At 41.5% G+C, this 20,188-nt stretch overlaps 1 protein-coding gene across 1 annotated transcript; it reads left to right on the top strand.

Moving 5' to 3' along the window:
• Positions 1–5,218: 5,218 nt before the first annotated feature.
• LOC146525449 (coiled-coil domain-containing protein 81-like) lies at positions 5,219–19,315 on the top strand. Its single transcript, XM_085161159.1, has 13 exons — positions 5,219–5,230; positions 6,365–6,439; positions 6,522–6,693; positions 7,412–7,529; positions 8,131–8,203; positions 12,734–12,880; positions 14,361–14,456; positions 14,704–14,873; positions 14,963–15,041; positions 15,381–15,491; positions 15,634–15,740; positions 15,852–15,977; positions 17,838–19,315. Exons 1-13 carry the CDS (start codon positions 5,219–5,221, stop codon positions 17,974–17,976), a joined length of 1,425 nt encoding a protein of 474 aa, XP_085017285.1. The 3' UTR covers positions 17,977–19,315.
• The last annotated feature ends 873 nt before the right edge of the window (positions 19,316–20,188 follow it).

Here is a 20,188-nt window from a genome sequence, read left to right as displayed (position 1 = left end):
GGAAGCAAAACTAGAAACACTCACATGAGAAATGGACCTTCAAAGTAAAACAGGAAACACACTGACTGAACTCTAAACATGCAAACTTAACAGCAACTGAGAAGACAGAACATAGGGACCAGAAACATGGTACAAAAAGGTCACAGTAGACACAACATTGAACACAGGGAAGCCATATTACAAAGCCAAAGAACTAAACCTATGATAACTCCAATCTAGGGAAACAAGAAACAGTACAACAAATGACTCAAAACATAATCCATAATATAAAAACACAAGATCTCTTCAAAATAAAATGGGAAACATAATGAGACGCAGACATGACAACCAGAACTTGACAATGTAAGACACAGACATGAAACACATGAAGAGCAGGGGAGACTTAACAGGGGTTGGAAGACACAAGGGGAATCTAATAACAAAGAACTAGAAAAACTCATGAGCTTAATCATATAAACATCCAAATAAACTAAACTCAAAACACTGGGTCATAAGACCCAGGATCGTGACACCAGAGCCTCCAGTGTCACCTGTAGTTCAGGCTCCAGCGCCTCCAGTGTCACCCGTAGTTCAGGCTCCAGCGCCTCCAGTATCACCTGTAGTTCAGGCTCCAGCGCCTCCAGTGTCACCCATAGTTCAGGCTCCAGCGCCTCCAGTGTCACCGCTACCCGTAGCTCAGGCTCCTGTGTCACCGCTACCCGTAGCTCTGGCTCCTGTGTCACCGCTACCCGTAGCTCAGGCTCCAGTATTACCAGTTTCACTCATTCACTCCATGCAGGGAGAAAATCTAATTTCCACCCAGAGAGTTTCTTGCGCTTTAGCTGCTTCAGACACAGTTATGCACTCCAGGGCCTCCCCAGAAGCTAGGTTTCAGTCCCCAGCTGTTTCTGGACCCCTGAAGATTAAGCAGCCCTCAGAGAACTACTCCGTGTCAGCGCTGTCTGGGCAGAGCCAGTGCTCAGCACAGCACCCATTGCCTCCGTGTCTGCCAGAGGACTCCGTACCTGCTGGCTTTGTGATGGCTTCCCACGGACCGCTCCAGCCTTCGTCTCGTGTCTCCGCTGGAGGGTCCGTGGGACCGCTCCAGCCTTTGTCTCCTGTCTCCGCTGGAAGGTCCCAGGGGCCCGTCCGGCCTTCGTCTCCTGTCGTCGCTGGAGGGTCCAAGGGATCCGTCCAGCCTGCTGCGCCTCCACCTGCGGCTTCCACACCGCCGCCTGCAGCGCCACCGTCTCCGGCTTCCACGCCGCCGCCTGTAGCAGCCTCCGAGCCTTCAGCCTCGCCTGCAGCAGCAGCTTCGTCCACGCCTCCACCTGGTCCAGCTTCAGCTTCAGCTTCTGCCTCGCCTGGTCCAGCTTCAGTGTCTTCGGCCTCATCTGTTCCAGCTTCAGTGTCTTCGGCCTCGTCTGGTCCAGCTTCAGTGTCTTCGGCCTCATCTGTTCCAGCTTCAGTGTCTTCGGCCTCGCCTGCAGCAGCCTCCGAGCCGTCACCCTCGCCTGAAGCCGCCTCCGAGTCTTCATCCTCGCCTGCAGCTTCGTCCACGCCGTCACCTGGTCCAGCTTCAGCTTCTGCTCCGTCTGGTTCAGCCTCCGCTTCGCCTGGCCCAGTCTCCGCTTCAGCTTCAGTCTCTGCTTCGCCTGGTCCAGCTTCAGCTTCATCTTCGCCTGGTCCAGCTTCAGCTTCGACTTCGCCTGGTCCAGCTTCAGCGTCGCCTGGCCCAGCCTCCGTGTCTTCGCCTTCAGCATCGCCTGGTCCTGTCTTAGTGTCTTCGCCTTCAGCACCGCCTGGTCCTGCCTTGTCTGGGTTTGCGGTTAATCGGCCACCTTCCAGGCTACTGGTCGGGCGTCATCGCCGCCGTGGGCGGCCCCTGGACCCCCTTTGCCTGAGTCGCCGCCGCTGCCTTCCGCACGGCCGGCCCCCGGACCCCCTTTGCCTGAGTTGCCGCCGCTGCCTTCCGCACGGTCGGCCCCCTGAACTGTCTGCTCATCGCCACCGTTGCCATCCACACGGTAGGCCCCCTGAACTGTTTGGGCTCCTGTGTTGTCGGCCCCCGTGGCCGGCCCCCTGAAGGATTCTGTTTTGGACTTCGTTTTCTTGAGTTCTGGTGTGTTTCTTTTTGATTTTTGACTCCTGTTTTTGTTTTGCCCCGTTTCCCCTGCCTCGTCAGCTGTGATGTCTTCCAGGTGTGTTCCCCTCCTGTTTCCCATCCCCTGATTCCTGGCTTGTGTATTTATAGTGTGTGTTACCTCGTCCTCATTGCTGGTTCGTCTGCGTTATTCCCTTCCGTCATTCTGTGTTGTTTACCTCGGTCTCCCTGCGTCTCTCCGTCCGTCCTCCCTGCATCTTCGTTCTGGTTTGCTTTATTAGCTCTGCCCAGTTTAGGTTCCAGTTTCATGTTCCCCCGCCATTGCTGTTTGTATCCACTACTGTTAATAAATACTCACCTGCACCAGAGCTACCGCATTTTGGGTCCTTTCTACCAACTCCACACTTCTGCCACACCGGACGTGACACCTGTGTAATGGCAAAAGAACTCTTGAAACATATGCAGTACTTGACAACGGCTCCCAATGTACCATGCTTCTGACATCAGCAGCGCAGCATCTCCACCTAACCGGGAAAGCTGAAAACGTATCACTCAGAACTGTCTGTCAAGAAGTTGAACGCATTCAAGGTTCTTTAAGTTTCAAGATCTCGCCCATTGCCCAACCAGAGAAATCTTTCACAATTAATAATGCCTTCGCTACAAGTCAGTTAGCACTTTCAGAACACACCTACCCTATATTCTCGCTCCAAAGGAAATACAAGCAGTCCAAGGTATCCCATTACCATCTGTTAATAAAGTAGCTCCACTACTGCTTATAGGCTCTGAGCATACTCTCCTTATCATGCCTACTACTCCAGTGAGACATGTTCCATATGGATCTCCTGCAGCGGTCAAAACCCACTTAGGATGGACACTCCAAGGTCTGATCACAGACTTCCATCCCCAGAGTAGTTACGCACATGTCCAGTGTGTGTTGACATCTTTCAGTTCAGGTTCAGGAAAACCGCTCCAGCACATCCTCATGTTCGCTGATGGCTCTAGTGAGTTCGTTCAGCCACCTCCTACTTTACCATCACCAGTTCCACCGCCTGTGGCTGCCATGCCGCCAGACGTCAGGGCACCACCTGGTCCTGCCTCACCTGGTCCTGTCTCTGCCAAACCCAGTGCCTGCATGTACTAACCATATCACTTGTGCTTATTTAAAAAAGTCCTTCTAGGTAAAATTGAGTTATAGTTGTCACTTTGTAAGAGACGGTCTAACCTGACCACTATTCAACATGAAAACAACATGGCATCCAGTTTTAAATGGGGAGATGACGCATGGGGATTTCAGTCTTGTTTTCTGCAGAAGTACTACTTGCGTGTGGGGAAAAAATGCTTGTGGGGAAAAAATGACTTGTGATTCCATGTGTTACACACATTCATTATTCACTAGTCAACACTGAAATTAATCTGGATTGGCCATTAAAGACATTATTCAAATACAGTTTGTGGTTCATTTTAAATAGCATGTCCAGACATGGTTCTTTATTATTAGCCTATTATAAGCTGAAAAAGTTATTATTAAGATAGTTTACTAGCTTAGTTCAAATAAATACCTGACTCTGTAGTGGCTGCACCACCTGACTATTACCTGCTTTTTTTTTCTGTGTTCAACAGCTTTATCTTCTGCACATTCATGAAGCTCAACCTGATGCTCAAGTTTCGGACATTTGGAAACCTGACTCGAGCATCCTTGCAGGGGTACTTTGCTGGAGGCCAGGACATGCTTGTCTTGATCTGTTGGAGTTGCAGTCTAGCAGGAACAATTTGACAAACTTCACCTCATCTGGCGGTAATTTATGTTAATACCACAAAGTGACCAATTCATCTTAACCTAATGTTTGTGCTTGCTTTTAGAAATGGACCAAATTTGGGCAAAAATATCCTCCTACATTGAACACCAGACGACTTTAAGGAAGTTAAATCCATCTCTCTGTCTGTCTGTCTGTCTCTCTGTGTGTCTGTCTGTTTGTTCAGTTGATTGATCTGTTGTAAAAGGGGCCCAGCTGGTAGAACTGTGGACCTTTAGCATCTCTCAGGAGAACTTGGATTTGGGAAACAAATTCAAAGTGATCCAATGTGATCCCAACGTCCTTCTGGCTGGGAAACTGCTCCAGTCTCAGGGTTTAAAAGAGACCACACCTCTGGCTGCAGGTAAGCCCAACGAGAAAAAACTGTTAAATTTTAAAGAAGTGCTTACATCTCTTAAATCATCATTTACTGACTTTGGGTTGGCAGATTGTGGATTATCTTATTGAACAGGGCTGCAGTGCATCTGGACTAAAAAATAATGTGCAAACTTGGCACATAACCTGTTATTATGATACCATCATCGATCAGTGTATAGACAGAGTGAACTTGCACTTTATATGGGTGCATAGACTGGCATAATCCATTATTTATATATATATATATATATACATATATTTTACATAACTCAGATTTGAACCTCTCTTTATACTGTCGATCATGTATCTTGCATTGTTATCACAGCACACTGTAAGTGTTCTTTTATTTCTTTTTTTCACAAATATGTACTATGCTTGGTTTGTATTTGAAGCTATTAGCAGTGCTCCAGTGAGCTTTGCTTAGGACAGTGATTTAAAACAGACAAAGGAGGATTATGTAACGCATCCGCAGCTTTTAATGTGACAGATTAATATAATATGTTTCCTCTGCTCTTTTTGCTAATCCCTCCTATATCTTTTGGTGCTCATAACGGCTATACTTTTTGAGATATTAAGCTTTTTATGCCATTTTCTGGCCCATTTTGATGTATGGACCACATTACAAGTGTGATCACTGATTTTGCTCGCCGGAGTGAGCTGTGTTTTAGCTCAGTGAGATGAAAAGTCATTCTCAGAGCATGAGGCCCAGGTTCGAATCTCGCCCATGACAACATGTTTTCCGCAAATACTTCAAGCTGATGGAACTTCAGGTTGTGCAGCCTGGTCAATATTTCTGCGAATTTATTAAAATTCTGCAATGTTTTATTATTTTAGCAAATTTTCTAATATCCATTTCAGCTTTTTCACCTCTTTCCAGCACAAACTGAACATTTATTCTCTCATCATATCTCTCTTTGGGATGAGAGCTAGTTTGGCTCAGTGAGATGAGCAGACGCCATGAGACATGGTGGTGCAGGTTTGAATCCTACCTGTGGCTGTCATAGATCTTATCCATTTGCTCTCACTGTGCTTTATTGTCAGTGTTTGCAGCAGTTTTCAGCAAACACTACAGTTTTTTCAGAAGATATTTCTCCTTCTGCTGTTTTCAGATTCCAATACACGGAATTCACACTGCATTTTCACAGGAAATGCAACTTTTTCTAGTTCTTGTTGCTTCCGTACGTTTTTTGGCCCTTAACTGGCCCCACAGTTTTTATCCGATTTTTGCCATTCAAAGTTTAAAAAAATCTGCCCTTTCTGCTTATGCTGGCTATATCTCTTCTATACTTTTTGAGATATTACATTTTTTATGCAATTTTTTTTGCCCATTGAAATGAATGGAGCACATTATCAGTGTGGCCACTGAGTTTGCGTGTCAGTGTTAGCTATGTTTTAACTTGGTGAGATGAGCAGCTGCTCTCATAGCAGGAGGCCCGGGTTGAAATCCTGCTTATGGCAACATTTTTTTCAGTTAACAGTTAAACTTTTTTCAACACAAATTTCAGCTTTTTAAGCTGTTTTCAGCAGAAACTTCAGCTTTGTTACCTCTTGTCAGCAGAAATTCTGCTGATTCACCTCTTTTTGCTCACTTTAGCAGAATTGTCAGTTTCTTCATCTCTTTTCAGTTTCTGGAGAACCAGTTTGGCTCAGTGACATGAGTAGCCGCCTTGAGACCAGACCAAACTTCAGCTTCTTCAGCTCTTTTTAGCAGATTGTTCTCCTTCTTCTGCTGTTTTCAGATTCTACTACAAGGCATTCACACTGCATTTTTGCAGGAAATGCAACTTTTTCTAGTTTCCTTAAGTCCTCTCAAGACAGTAAATACATTTGTCAAGATAGCAAACCTTTCCTGTACTTTTTTTTTGACATTTTGTGCATGCACAGATGACACTTGTGTGTCCCTTTGAGCAATACATCAATCAGTGGTGCAGCTGTATCACAGGAGACTCCATTCAGTTGAGAACGTTCCGAGGGATGCATTAGGGAGACTCTGCTGCTCTTCAAAGCTTCCTTTAAGAACAACAAGGTGGCTGTTCATAGTATTTCTTATTATGTGAAATCATTACAACTTTTTTTCTTGAAAATTAACTAATCTCTCATCAATTTAAAGGTCCAGGTGAAATTTAATAGAGCTTTTCTTAATGCCATGGATGGAGCCGGTATGTTGCCTTTAGCCTTTAACAAGGTAAGCTAAAATGTTTGTTTTTCAGTGTTACAGTGTAAAATGAATGCATTATACATGTACTCTGGTATTGTTTCCCCTGCAGAGACCTGGGAGCACTGCTTCTTTACAGCCCAGTGAACTATCCAGGTTTGAAAACCATCATACTGCAAACCCTGTCACCCTGCTAGCTGTCCGCTGTCTTCAGCCAGGCAACAAAGCCAGAGATGAAAATGGATGGCGCTTGTCATCAGCTCCAGACCCAAGGAACGGAGGAGGTGAATGAGCCTTTTGCACAAGCCTAACAATTCTGTGCTGAGCTGGGATTTGACAGTGCACTGAATCAAATACAGGTTGTTCTAAACGGCATATCAACAGAGAAAAAACAAAATTATTTTCCCACAGTCAGGATGAGCTGGAGCTGCAGTAACTATAGAAGCAGAAATAGATTAAATGGTATTAAAAATAAATGGCATTGAGCATGCATATGATTGCTTTAGCTTTAGATGGATCTGGTTCTGTCCAAAATACCATCGGCAGCCACATGTAGTGTCTTGTTTGTTAAATCTGTCAAACTGCCTGCAGGATTGTGATTTTATGGTGATATTATGCAGGAAAACAGGAAAAGATTATTACTTCTATATGTACCTATGTGTTTTATGACAGTTTGGTATTGAAAAATAAAAGAAAGAAGATATTATGCAGGAAAACTATTAGTCTGTGGTTACACTGACTTGTTTTCTTCTTTTCCAGTTTTAGAACAAGCTGAACTGAAGTGAAAGGGAAATTTATTTTGTTGGCTGATTTTCTTTAAGAACGCCAATGAGCATATTGTATATGTTACACTTGAAGATAAAGTGGTTGCACCCACAGCTTTTTCTGACACTATATAGAGCGACCTAAAGTTTTCTACCAATGAACACTTCTTTGATAACAAGGAATAGGTAACTGAACCCATGGCACTGAACCTGCTCACAGTGTTGTGTGTCTCTACAGAAATTCCCCAGTTTAGAGAACCTGATTCCCATCAGACATTGCATCCTGCAAAGGTGAAAACTGTCATTCTGAAGTCTGAGAAACTACATCCAAAACCCCCTGTGGAGGGTAAAGACAGGTACCCTGTACACAGTGATACAAAAACACAGACAGGCCCAGACACACACACACACACTCTCTCTCTCTCTTCACGGTGCGTGTCAGTTTACAAGTTGAGTACATGAGAGCTGAGCACTCTGTGTTGGTGTATATTGGCACATATTGTCTCTGCCCTGGGGATGCATACTTGTCTATTAATGATGCTCAGCTACCTTCCACGCACAAAACTGTAATCTGGCTAAATTGCAAAGGTGAAAGATTTATCATGATATACGATTCTAAACCCACCGGAAGGCAACTTTAAAACCTGTAATTTATAAATTGTAGATATGGTTAATTATGTCTCATTTTAAATGCACCACTGCTGTTTATTTTTATGTTATTTTATTTTTTTACTTTTCCATCATCAAGTACTTCAATAATGTGCTTTGGCAATAATGTGGATTGCAAACATATTAACCAGGATGAAAGCTTTCATGAAAAAGTTTACTATTTAATTAGAATTTCATTTTCACAAGGAACCCACAGTGGTGAATATCAAATGACAAAACCACATACTTACAAAAAATTCATTGTCATCTGTGTGCAGAACACAGTAAAGTATATGGCTCTACTTTCAGGTCCGCCACCACCAAGTCACCCCATGAAGCCCTGCCTAAACTAAAAGAGCACTCTGTGAACTGCTCTGGGCAGGCAAGTATGTGCATGTGTAGCTGCTTTCATGTAAACATGCGCTTCAGCACTGTCTCAACTTGACAACACTAGTGCACTGTATAATTTTATCTTTCTGCTTCAGATGTTTTTCTTATCTTGGTAAGCTAATGGATATTATTCATCCTCTTTTCAGGCAGCATGCCCCTGGTAAATGTTGACCTAAAGTTACTTTTATTAAAGGATTTGTTTGTTTTTTACTGGAAAAGATAATAAGACGATGTACAAGAGGCATCATTGTGAAAAAAATATTTCTCAGCTTTTATTTACATTTGAGCAAAAAGTGTCATGTCCAGAATTATTCATTCCCTTCTCAATAATCAATAGAAATGCCTTTATTGGCTATTACATCAATCAAACGCTTGGTCTGCACTCTGAAATTTGGAAGCAAGACCACAAAGTTGTGAAAGTAAAGAAAACAAGAAAGAAGAAGAACAGACGATGTAGGAGCACTTTGTACACGATGTAGACCTCATAATAAAATATAGTTAATAATAAATAAGGGTGGAAGGGCTATGGAGATTAAAGGATGGAGAATGCACATCTCTTGGTGTTCCCCTGGATAAGCTAGAGGAGGTGGCTGGGGAGAGGGAGATCTGGGCTTCTCTGCTTAGGCTGCTGCCTAAGAAGAAGATGGATGGATGGATTGCACATCTGCCGAAATATTGCACAGGAGGAGCAGAATATTGTACGGAAACAAAAGGAAACTCACAAACGCACACACACACACAAATAGTAATAATAATAAATAGCAAGTAGAATCAACAGAATAATTGTAAGAAACTCTCAGTTTGCATTTATGTTCCTGACAGCCCACAGGAAGAAGCTGTTTTTTAGTCTGTTGGTTTTGCACCTAATGGATCTGAACCTTTTTCCAGAGAGCAGGATGTTGAGTAGATGGCGGTTAGGATTGAGGCGGTCTTTTACGATTGCCCTTGCTATTGAGGAATATCTAGTGCTGGCATTGGAGTCCAGGGTGGAGGGTCAGTTTTTATCTTGCTGAAGTCCATGACCACTTCCTGGGTTTTCCTGGTGTTGAGAGTTAGGTTATTGTAGTCACACCACTCTGTTAGATGTTGGATCTCATCTCTGTAGGCGGTATCATCATCGTCAGTGAAGACCTCCATCAGAGTGGTGTCATCTGCAAATTATATGATAGTGTTGCAGGGAATGTGACAAAGTGGAGGAGCAGTTGCAATGCTCTCCATTTGTCCCATATGTGTTTACCTTTTTTTGCACATTGTACACATTATTCTGTTTCTATGTATTTGCTATGATTTGCTATTTGTCAAGTAACATTGCTTCACTCACTATCCCGGGTTTGTCTGTGTAAACGTTTTGTTGCCGGCAAATCAAACATTCTGCAAATTAAGCTATTAAGTTATATTTTATTATGTTACAGATTAAGTCATTTGTTCATATTTACTTTGTTTGTCTTTTCAGTCTTCATGAGGGTCAGGTGTGGGGAAACGCCTGCCTGGCATTTCCTCATTTTAAAGTCCTGCTGATGTCACATATGACAGGGATTGTGTAAATGTGCATGTTAGAAGTGTGTAGAGGTTTTGTGTTTTTGGATCATCTGTGTAGAGTTTTAGATCCCTCAGTTGAGTGAGTGGTACTGGCTGGGCTATTGGAGGGAAATTGATGGCCCTATTTAAAGCCAGTCTCTACCAGATGCAGGAGAGGGGAGAGGTGAGCTGTGTCACCAGATCCATGTTTTGGTAATAGAGTTTATTTGGGGAGGAAGTTTTGTTAAGTTACATTAAATTAAGTTCACTGTAAATAAATTGCTCACCTTGGAAACCTGAAATGTCCGCATAGTCTGCTTCCCTACCACCTTCCTTGACGTTCGAGTCTGACTACTTCACAGGGAAGTCTAAGTTTATCAGCTTGGCTATGAGGATGTCTGGGATGATGGTGTTAAAGGCCGAGCACAAATCAATGAAGAGCATCCTTAATGAAATCCTAGGAATATCCAGAGTGGAGGGCAGAAATTGCATCCTCAGTGGACCAGTTTGCCTTATAGGCCTTGTAGGCAAACTGGTGGGGGTTTAAGCTAGGTGGGAGGCAGTCCTTTATGTACTTTAGGACCAGCTTCTCAAAGCACTTAGCAACTACTGGAGTCAGTGCAATGGGTATGTGGTCATTTACTGTGATTAGGTTACCTGGTGAATTGGCTGAAAAACACCCCCATAAGGTTCCCACCACCATGTTTGACAGTGGGGATGGTGTTCTTTGGGTTGGAGGCTTCTCTTTCTTTCTTTTTTTTACCCCAAATGAAGGAAACATCATCGTGACCAAACAATTCCGTTTTTATTTCATCTGACCAGAAGTCTTCTTCTTTATCCAGATGACCATTTGCAAAGGCCAAGCAAGTTTTTGTGTGCCTTATCTGGAGAAGTGGCGTCCTCCTTGGTCTGCATCCATGAAACCCAGCAGTGTGCAGTATCTGTTGGACTGTCTGTCTTGAGGAATTGCCACCAGCAGAGCCCAGATTCACCAGGATGGCCTTGGTGGTGATCCTTTCACCTCTCTCACTATCCTCCTGGCCAGCACAGGTGTTACTTTTGGTTCCTGACCATGTCCTCTAAGATTTTCCACAGTGCGGAACATCTTGTATTTTTTAATAATACTTTCCACTGTAACCACTGGAACTGAAACATTTAGATATGGCCTTGTAGCTCTTTCCTGACTTGTAAACAGCCACAGTGCGCAGCTGGAGGTCATCACTGAGCTCCTTTCTCCTAGCCATGACTTTCCACCAGTGTTGGTCAAGTTACTTGAAAAAAGTAATCAGTAACTGATTACTTCCCCCAAAAAGTAATCCCGTTACTTTACTGATTACTTATTTTCAAGAGTAATTAATTTCTTAGTTACTTTTTAAAAACACGATTTACAACCTGAATAGGTAATAAAGCAATAGATTTTTCAGTCCAATTCTACTTTTTCTGCATAATCCGTCATACTAAATGTAATCAAATGGAAAAGTCTCTTTTTAAAACTTGTTTTATCTTTTAACTTTATGCATCAAGCAAAAATTAAATTATATGCAACATTCTCTGACTGGAAGAAATTTGTTTAACATTTAAACCTATTTTCTGCACATTCCAGCACATAAAATAAATTTTTTTTTGTGTTTACACTCAGTCTTTCAAATAAAAGTGAAACACAGCAGAAAATAAATAAAATCAAAGACTCAGTGGTCCTGTTGCTCTATTTTCACCTGTATAGCAGGCGGATGTTTGCCCTGGTTTAGGTGTGCCGCAGTGGTCAGTGGAAGAATCCGTGAGTTTGTCTGTGAATTTCCCATAGACCCTGTCACTACCCGATCCATGCCGGAAACCCGATCGGTACCCCACATGCGCGAAAGGTGTCTACTTCCGGTCGAAGCGTTTTACGATAGTTACGGGTCATTGATTGGAAGTGATGGACTGATGGATGATGATGTCCGCTATCACTGTCAATTGTCAGTAAACACTTAATCTGGCTGACGAATCTTCACGTGACATATTACAAAGTCTATATTATTAACTCTGTAATTAGGCGCCATTCTTCTTATTTTACAGCGCTGTTGTTCAATCGGGGAACGCTCTCTGTTGAGGAGAAAAGCATGAATTTGTTTGTATATGGATTATCCATTGTTTAAATGTAGTTGAAAAGGAGGCAGAGCTGTTGAGAAATGCTAAGAGCTAACTGGGCGCTAACCGTATCATTCAAATATATTGAATGTCGCAATGTTGGCAAAGAGAGGAAGTGACGTAAGATTTGCGCATGCGGGGTACCGATCGGGTTTCCGGCACCGATCGGGTAACGACAGACCCTGTGGATGACAAAATGCTAACTTCCTGGTTTGAGACCGGATGTGGGGTTGTACATTTCCGGTAGCTTTACTTTACTTTAATTTAAACAGGCAAATGTTCAGCATTCAAACTACAGGTGAAGAATAGTCAATAGTTTCCGCACCGGAAGTAGCATCGGCACACAATTGTTGCCACGAACGTCACACTCGCTTACGTCACTGTCATGAGACACTCTTGCAAAAAAATCACAGTTTTAGTTACGCAGTAACGCAGCATGCTTACGGGAAAGTAACAGTAATCTAATTACCTTTTTTGCAATAGTAATCCCTTACTTTACTCGTTACTTGAAAAAAGTAATCGGATTACAGTAACGCGTTACTGTCCACAGTGCCTCTTGTACATCGTCTTATTATCTTTTGGGAGCCACCTATGTCTTTCCAGTCACACACAAAAAACTTGCTGGTTGAATAAACTTAACTTTAAGTTAAAATTTGCAGGGGTATAAATAATTATGGGCTTGACTGTATTAGCAGCTCATTGGTAGCTCCAAAGACAGAGTAAAAAGGGAATTACATCGTTACATTAGACTAGTCTTTCAAACAAGGCTCCAGTGTTTCCCTGGTTTCTGCTGGATGTGTAAATAAGGGTTTGCTAGCAAGCTTAGTGTACACTGTGTAGTATCAGTCATTTGCTTGATTTCTTATGACTATAGGAGCTGTGCTACCAATGTATGCAGTGGACCCAAAGAAATGTCCCAGTGTACCTGAGGGGACAGCAGCAGGCAGATGAGAGAGCACTGGAGAAACTCCTATTTCTTAAACAACAAGAGAGGGATGAGCAGTACATGGAGGAAGAACAGGTGGGAGCACGTGTACACTTCAACTGCCATAAAGCAACATTTACATCCATTAACTTGATCTTTTCCCAGAGGTAAAACTTGACCAAAGACACTGGTGCTCATCCTCTGAGAAACATTTAATCTCTCAGCAACACATGCAACGGTTCAGTAAGACAATATAATCTGCACTGAAGCGTCACCCAAATAATGGACGTAGCATCATCACGGTGACTGAAAACATGGCGTTGGTTCGGTCAGGCCACAAAGTCTCAAGTCACAAAGCTCAGTCACATAACCAGACTCGGCAGTACTATCTTTATTCTGCTACACATACAATTAACAACACATGGGATTTAACTAATGCAAAACCAATACACTACCAGTACTGAATACAGCACTTATAGACATACATGAGTTGATCAGTGCAGTCCTTTATTTTAAGAGTGTCCCAGGTTATTTAAAGTTTTTAATAAGCTTAAAGAAATAGATATTCTCTTTTTGAATTTTATATTGTGACTTTTTTAAAAGTTGTAGTTCACTTGAGAGTATCTTAGGAACCATTGTTTGTGGTCAAAAACAAAACCATGTCTCCATTCAAAAAATGGGATGTGAGAGCTGAAACTTGTCATGTTATGCCGCTGTTACATGTCACAGCAAGTTAAAACGTCAGTCGTACCTTTGGAAATTGACCAGAATTCTCTAACCACTTCTCATTCCTTTATATTGTGATAGGAAAATGGAAAATAGCTACACTATGCAAGTATGTGCACATGACACTGCATTTGTGTAACCATGAACTTTAGCACTGTCTCACCTTGACTGTTCTAGATACACATCTGCTTCTGCTTCGGTGTTTTTTCCCGTTAGTAACCTTATTGTTTTCATCCACTTTCACTACTCACATGACATCGTTTTCAGGCAGTAGATTTTATTTTTTTAAAAATACTACCTGTTTAGACAGAGACAATTAATTTGTAATAATAATAACACATAGTTGGATATTATCATTTCTAAGAAGATATTACCTCAAAAGTTACCAAGAATAAACAGAGTGAAAGCATAAAGACAGAGCTAGCATAATGTTAGCTTATAACCAGCCTTTTCATTGCTTGAACGATTCAAAGGTCAGTGATAAGGGACTCAGCAAATGACAAAACATTCCTCTGATAATGGTTAGGCACAAGGGCTGACTAAAAATGAGTGGAAAAGCAGACAATTACATACTCAGAAATAATGGAGAACTGTTGTTTAAGAACAACAAATAAGAAAAAATAAGAAGAATCGCGCACACACACACACACACACACACATACACACACACACACAACATATCACAATGTTGCTAACGATATATTTAGGAATCCAAAAAGTCATCTTAAGTCAATTTGGTGAGTTTGATATGTTTTGCTTATAATGTTTTTATTATTATTCTGTTTTTGTTGTTTTTCTTTTCATTATGGACTCTCTGATAAGGCTTTTTTTGTTTTGCTTTTTCTGGTAGGTGAAACTGAAAGAACGGCATGAAAGAGCGAAGCAGGTGGCTTCATTCAACCTGCAAATGTCAGAGAAGGAGCTGACTCAGCTTCCTGTGAATTCTGTAAGATAGATGAAAACTGTCATTATTCCCACTTTCCCATAACCATTTACATCACAGTTTTGGTCATTCGCAGTTACTGTTCAAGTTTCGTGTGAAATGACTCATTGAACAGTGACTAGCGATTTTAACCAGATGACGTCATGACTCATTTATAAAATGTAATTTATTTCGATCATGTAAGCAATATACACGTGCATCAAGCAAAGCACGGTATTAACATTTAGACCACACTCTGGGTTTTCTGTAGAATTCGTTCATCTTCCTGGCTCGGCCACTCACGCCTCCCAGGAGTATCCAGCAGCATCGTTACATGAACGAGCTTCAGATTCAAATAGACAGACGGCAGAAATTCAAGGCTCAAGAAGAACAGGAACGTCGTGTCACGGAGTGTTTAGACCAGCTACATCTGACTAAGGGGTGTGTAAAGGTGCCACAAGCCAGATGTTTCAAATAATCATATGTTGTGATCACAAATACATCATGTAATGTTTACCTGTGTGATTTAGAGTAGCTTTGCAGCAAGCTCAGCAACTCCAACGTAAACGGGAAAAGGCTAAGCAATACAAGAGAGCTCTGGACACCCAGGCAAGTCAAAGTTACTTTCAAACTTGACACAAAGGCACAAATTCTTGCAAAGAATTGTGTTAAGTCACATAGTCTTGGTAGCGAATTTGGAATGAATTCAGCACAAGCAATTATCGGTATTAAACTAATGTACCATTTTTTTTTTTTCCATAGTCCATAAACGGTTACAAAAAAAGTTACAAAAACTCATGGGTGAGGCTTTGGACCTCTAAACACAGCACGCAAAAATTATAGGTAGAATGTAGGGAAACTGTCCAGAAAAGTAGTTTTCACGTTTTTGTCATGTGACCCTCTGCATTCAGTCTAAAATCTAAAGTCAGACTGTTAATTTGCCCTTAGATGTCTGAAAAGAAGTGCACAGAACCTCCAGATTGCCACCCTGACAGCTCCACGTTCAGCCGCTGTGAGACAGCAGCGTGCAAAGCAGAAAGCCGCGAAAGGGCACAGAAGGTCACTATCCCTCCATAACAGTTTAACATTTCACTGTTAGCCTCATCATACTGCAACAACAACATTAGTCATACTTGCTCTGTGCGTATTCGGTCCATTGTTGTATTAAAACTGCGAAGTGTGATGCGTTTCACACTGACAGATCTTCCAGGTAAATTTTAGTGCTGCCACCAAGAGAACGAAAGAACTGCACAACCATCAGGCACAGCTGGAGAAGGAAAAGGAGATGCTGAGACGCAATAAAATGGAGTAAGTAAAAGTAAATAAAAGAAATGGACCAAAAAAGAACATGTAAGGAAAAAGATGACATAATAACTGTGGAACGTACTTTCTTCTTCTCGTGGTTTCGTTTCTGTCCAGGCTAATGCACGATCGTATCAAACGCTTTGAGAAGATGCAGGACATCAGCAAGTCACTAGAGCAAGACTGGAGTCGCAGTGTGAAACACAAATACCAGCAGGAGGAAGACGATTGGCACTTTCGGAGGTGTGCGGGGGCAGGATCACTCTAACCTTTATAGTTAGTCATAATTTTGGACCATCTGCACAGAATATACAGCACCTCTTTGATCCATGATGTGATTACTGACACTGATCTTCTAAGAGCCTCCGGACCTCTAATGAATCCAAGTCCAATATTTACTCTTTTTTAGACCTATTTTTGAGTCTTACTGCCTCCTGTGGGGGGCATATTTACCTCTTTAGCTGCTTAATGCTCCTCTTTGTTTGCCAGATAGTCATTAAATCTATGTCTGTTGTCTATTTCTTCCAGTCTTTTTCACTAAATACACAAATATATAAAAGTTGATGTCTGATGCATGATACACATGAGAAAGAAAGTACACCTTCTTTCAATTCTAAGGTTTTATGTATAGCACATAATACATTTGGTCCTGGAGGTTATGAAATTATTTCAGCATATTCAGATGAACAGCACATATCCTCCTAAAACCAAGAAATTCATTCTCGGGGGACAGAAGCCTGAGACATCTATAAGTGATGACACCCACAGTCAATTGTGGCTCCCTGCTCCACTGCCATTGATTTAAATAAATAATATTTATGCTGGTGGCCAAATTATTACATAAAACTGTTATTAGGCAATCAGGTTTTTGGAAATGTTAGAGCTCAAAAACTGCAGGAAGGTGTTCGTATCTGAAGGCAGGTTAAAATCTGAAAGCATTCCTCAATGTATCTGTGTACATGGCATGACTCAGATACCCTAGTATCCAGACATACTGGGTCATTTTCATAGCAAGTTTAATAAATTAATCTTCTTCAAGATTAGGCAATCGGTCAAAGTAACTAATGATGGAAAATATTAATCACTTTGTGAATCTTCAGAATTTGTGAAGTGGAGTCAGACATATTCTGGTAAGGGAGGAGGCAGAGAATTACATTATAGCACGAATTGAGTAAAAGTTAGATTTTTCAAACTATTTATTTTGATTTATATAATTAATATTTGCTAAGTGCATTAAACTGTTTCTCTACTTCCATTCTTTATTAATTCAATTTCATCCCAATTGAAAATGAAAGATATTTTCAAAACGAAACATAAAAAGAAGACGTTGGGCCACAATCACTAAGACTGGTAATTATATTCAAACAGTAATTAGGCAACCACGTTTTTGTAATCATCAGAATGCACGAACCACAAGAAGGTGCTCATCACTGAAGGCAGTCCAAATATTCAGGAGAAACAAAACAAGCCTCAACGTGTCGATGCTCATATGTTCACATCTATCATAGGACTTGGATCTGGGTAAACTGGATCCTGGCTACAGCCTGTTTAATAAGTCAAGACAGATTCTTAAAGCTGAGACAGTCCTGTGTAGATGATATGAGCTGGACTATGAGAAGTTATTTGCTCAAACGAAGTTTTACCAGAAATCCACACAAAAACAAAAACAATATAACTACATCACATCACCTTCATGTGAAAGCACCTTGGAAGTGAAAGCGCGCACTTTATTTTTCACATGACTGTATTGAGGGGAAACTGTGGAGTTGGGTGCTAATCCTCTGTTATTTACTACAAGCACAAACTTTCACATCCGTTTTGAAAGATCTCTAAATCAAATAATCATTCCACACGCAAATCACAAATCTCTACAATAAAAAAAATAGATGTCACATATTCTCCTTTACATTTCTTTTCACACTTTGAGCTTTAACTGTTTCTCCTTTAATTATGTCGCACCCAGACTGGAAAATAAATTCTGGAAAATGGTAGCAAGTGGACACATGCACTAGTTTCTCTGATTTTTTTTCCCTCACAGTCTCAACTTGAACATGTCCATCATTCAAAATACAACTCATAATAATTCTGTCTCCCTGTGGTTAGGTCTGCTGGTCTCCTCCTGGCTGATAAGCTTGCAGAGTACAGGCGATGTAGCCAGTGTAAGAGGAGAACCACCAACTATGGAGAGACCAACATCTGGAAAGACTCTCATTACCTGTCTGGTACACAGTTCATGATCTGAGGACATGAATGTGAATAAACAACCAAACCTCAACTTATTGTCTCACCTAAACAAAAATTACCAGGTTATGTACAGTGGTGTGAAAAAGTGATCGCCCCCTTCCTGATTTCCTATTTTTGTATGTTTGTCACACTTAAATGTTTCAGATCATCAAACAGATTTAAATATTAGACAAACATAACACAAGTAAACACAAAAGGTGATTTGACTAGGCCACTCCAACATCTTTATTTTGTTTTTCCTAAGAAATTCAGAGATGGACTTGCTGGTGTATTTGTCCTGCTGCACAACCCAAGTGCGCTTCTGCTTGAGGTTACGAAGAGATGGTCAGACATTTTCATTCTGGATGTTTTGGTAGAAAGACAGAATTCCTGCTTCCATTTGCCACAGCAGGTCTTCCAGGTCCTGAGGCAGCAGATCAACCCCAGACAACCAAACTGCCACCACCATATTTTACCAGATCATTTCATTTTTATCATCCATCCATCTTCTTCCGCTTATCCGGGGCTGGGTGGTGGGGGCAGCAGTCCAAGCAGAGAAGCCCAGACCTCCATCTCCCCAGCCACCTCCTCCAGCTTGTCTGGGGAAACATCAAGGCGTTCCCAGGCCAGCCGAGAGATATTATCTCTCCAGTGTGTCCTGGCTCTGCTCCGGCGCTTCCTCCCAGCATGTCCCTGGCATATTTTATCAGATCATTTCATTTTTATCACGTCATCATATTTATACGTTGTTCCTTTTCTAAAATGCTGTGTTAGTTTTATGCCAGATGTAACAGGACTCCAACCTTCCTTTTCATGATCTGAAACATGTAAGAGTGACAAATACAAAAAACACTAGGAAATCAGGAAGAGGGCAAACACTTTTTTTAAACCACTGTATATATGATACTTTAATGGTGTGATGTTCAGGGTGCTGTTGTTTTTCTAAATTATTTTTGCTACCTATTTTTGCATGTTAGAAAACTCACCTCTAACCATAATCTCTTCATTTCTCTAATATGTTACACATGATAACTGTCCTGTACCACTGTTTCTTGAATAGACACAGATACATGCAGCTACATGTCTCTCTCTTCTTTGCTGGCTTTTATGAAAATGGTCTGTGTTTGGGCAATAATTGTCTTATGAAGAGGGCACGAGCAGTTAGGTCCATAAGTGAACAATAACAGCATTTTATAAAATCCACCACACTGGAATTTAAATCCATGAATCAGGATGTGATAGAAGTGCAGACTTTCTGCTTTAATTTAAGGGGTTTAACAAAAATTTTGCATTAGTAGGAATTATTATTATTCCCTCATTTTCAGAGGCTCAAACATAACTCAACAACCTACCATAACTACACAAACTGTGTTATGGTAGTATGTAAATCCTTTGTTTTCAGTAACTCCCTGAAGTCACTGACTGCAAATAAAAATTACCTGTTTGTACCACATTCTAAAGCTGCGGGACAGGATGTTCATTTTTATTCTCTCCCTCATGTGCTCCGATGCTTCCATGTAATAAACACAAGTATTCCATAAAAAGTGGGACATTTCAGGTGTTTGTTTTAAGCTTCACCAGATCCAAGACATCGCACGGAAGTTTGCATTACTCACAGACAAGATTTTACAACTTAAAGGTCAAGCTGTCAACTATTATCTTTAACTACATCAATCACAGGGTTTAAGAAAAGAAAATGATGCACGTTATCCTGCTTTGTTTGTGCCAGAGCGGAAAATCCCAACTGAATTTACAGCTGCTTTGTTTTGTTTGTTTTTATCTGACCTTAACCGTGACCGTTATTCACTGCTGAGGGTGAGCTGCTTGTACATGTACTGAACATGTCTAGTGTTTGCATGCATGCAGCCAATTTCTTTTTTAAATGTTAGATCATTTTGAATACAGCTGAAATGCAGCGACGCCTACCGAATTTTCCTACAATACCTTATAACCGCGGACAACTGGGCTCCAGGCCAGTGGAGGGCCTCCAAGAGCCGACAAACTTCAAGGTGCAGCAGTAAAAAGGTGCAGTTTGCAGCGACAGCAGGAGAGACCTGGCCTGCCCCACCTCACTTGTTTCACTCACTTTAAAAGTGAAAGGCATGATTTTGTTCAGCTCTACTTTCAATGGCACGCAGTCTTTGCATATAGAGGTCATAATAGAAACATTTCCTCAGTATTTTCAGAGTAAGAAAATGTTTACATTTCATATTTGGTTTGTTTATGTTAAA

The sequence above is a fragment of the Neolamprologus multifasciatus genome, chromosome 1 (assembly GCF_963576455.1).
Source record: "Neolamprologus multifasciatus chromosome 1, fNeoMul1.2, whole genome shotgun sequence".
NCBI classification, from domain to species: Eukaryota; Metazoa; Chordata; class Actinopteri; order Cichliformes; family Cichlidae; genus Neolamprologus; species Neolamprologus multifasciatus.
The sequence above is the reverse complement of the archived record's forward strand: the minus strand, read 5'-3'. Positions and strand labels throughout refer to the sequence as shown.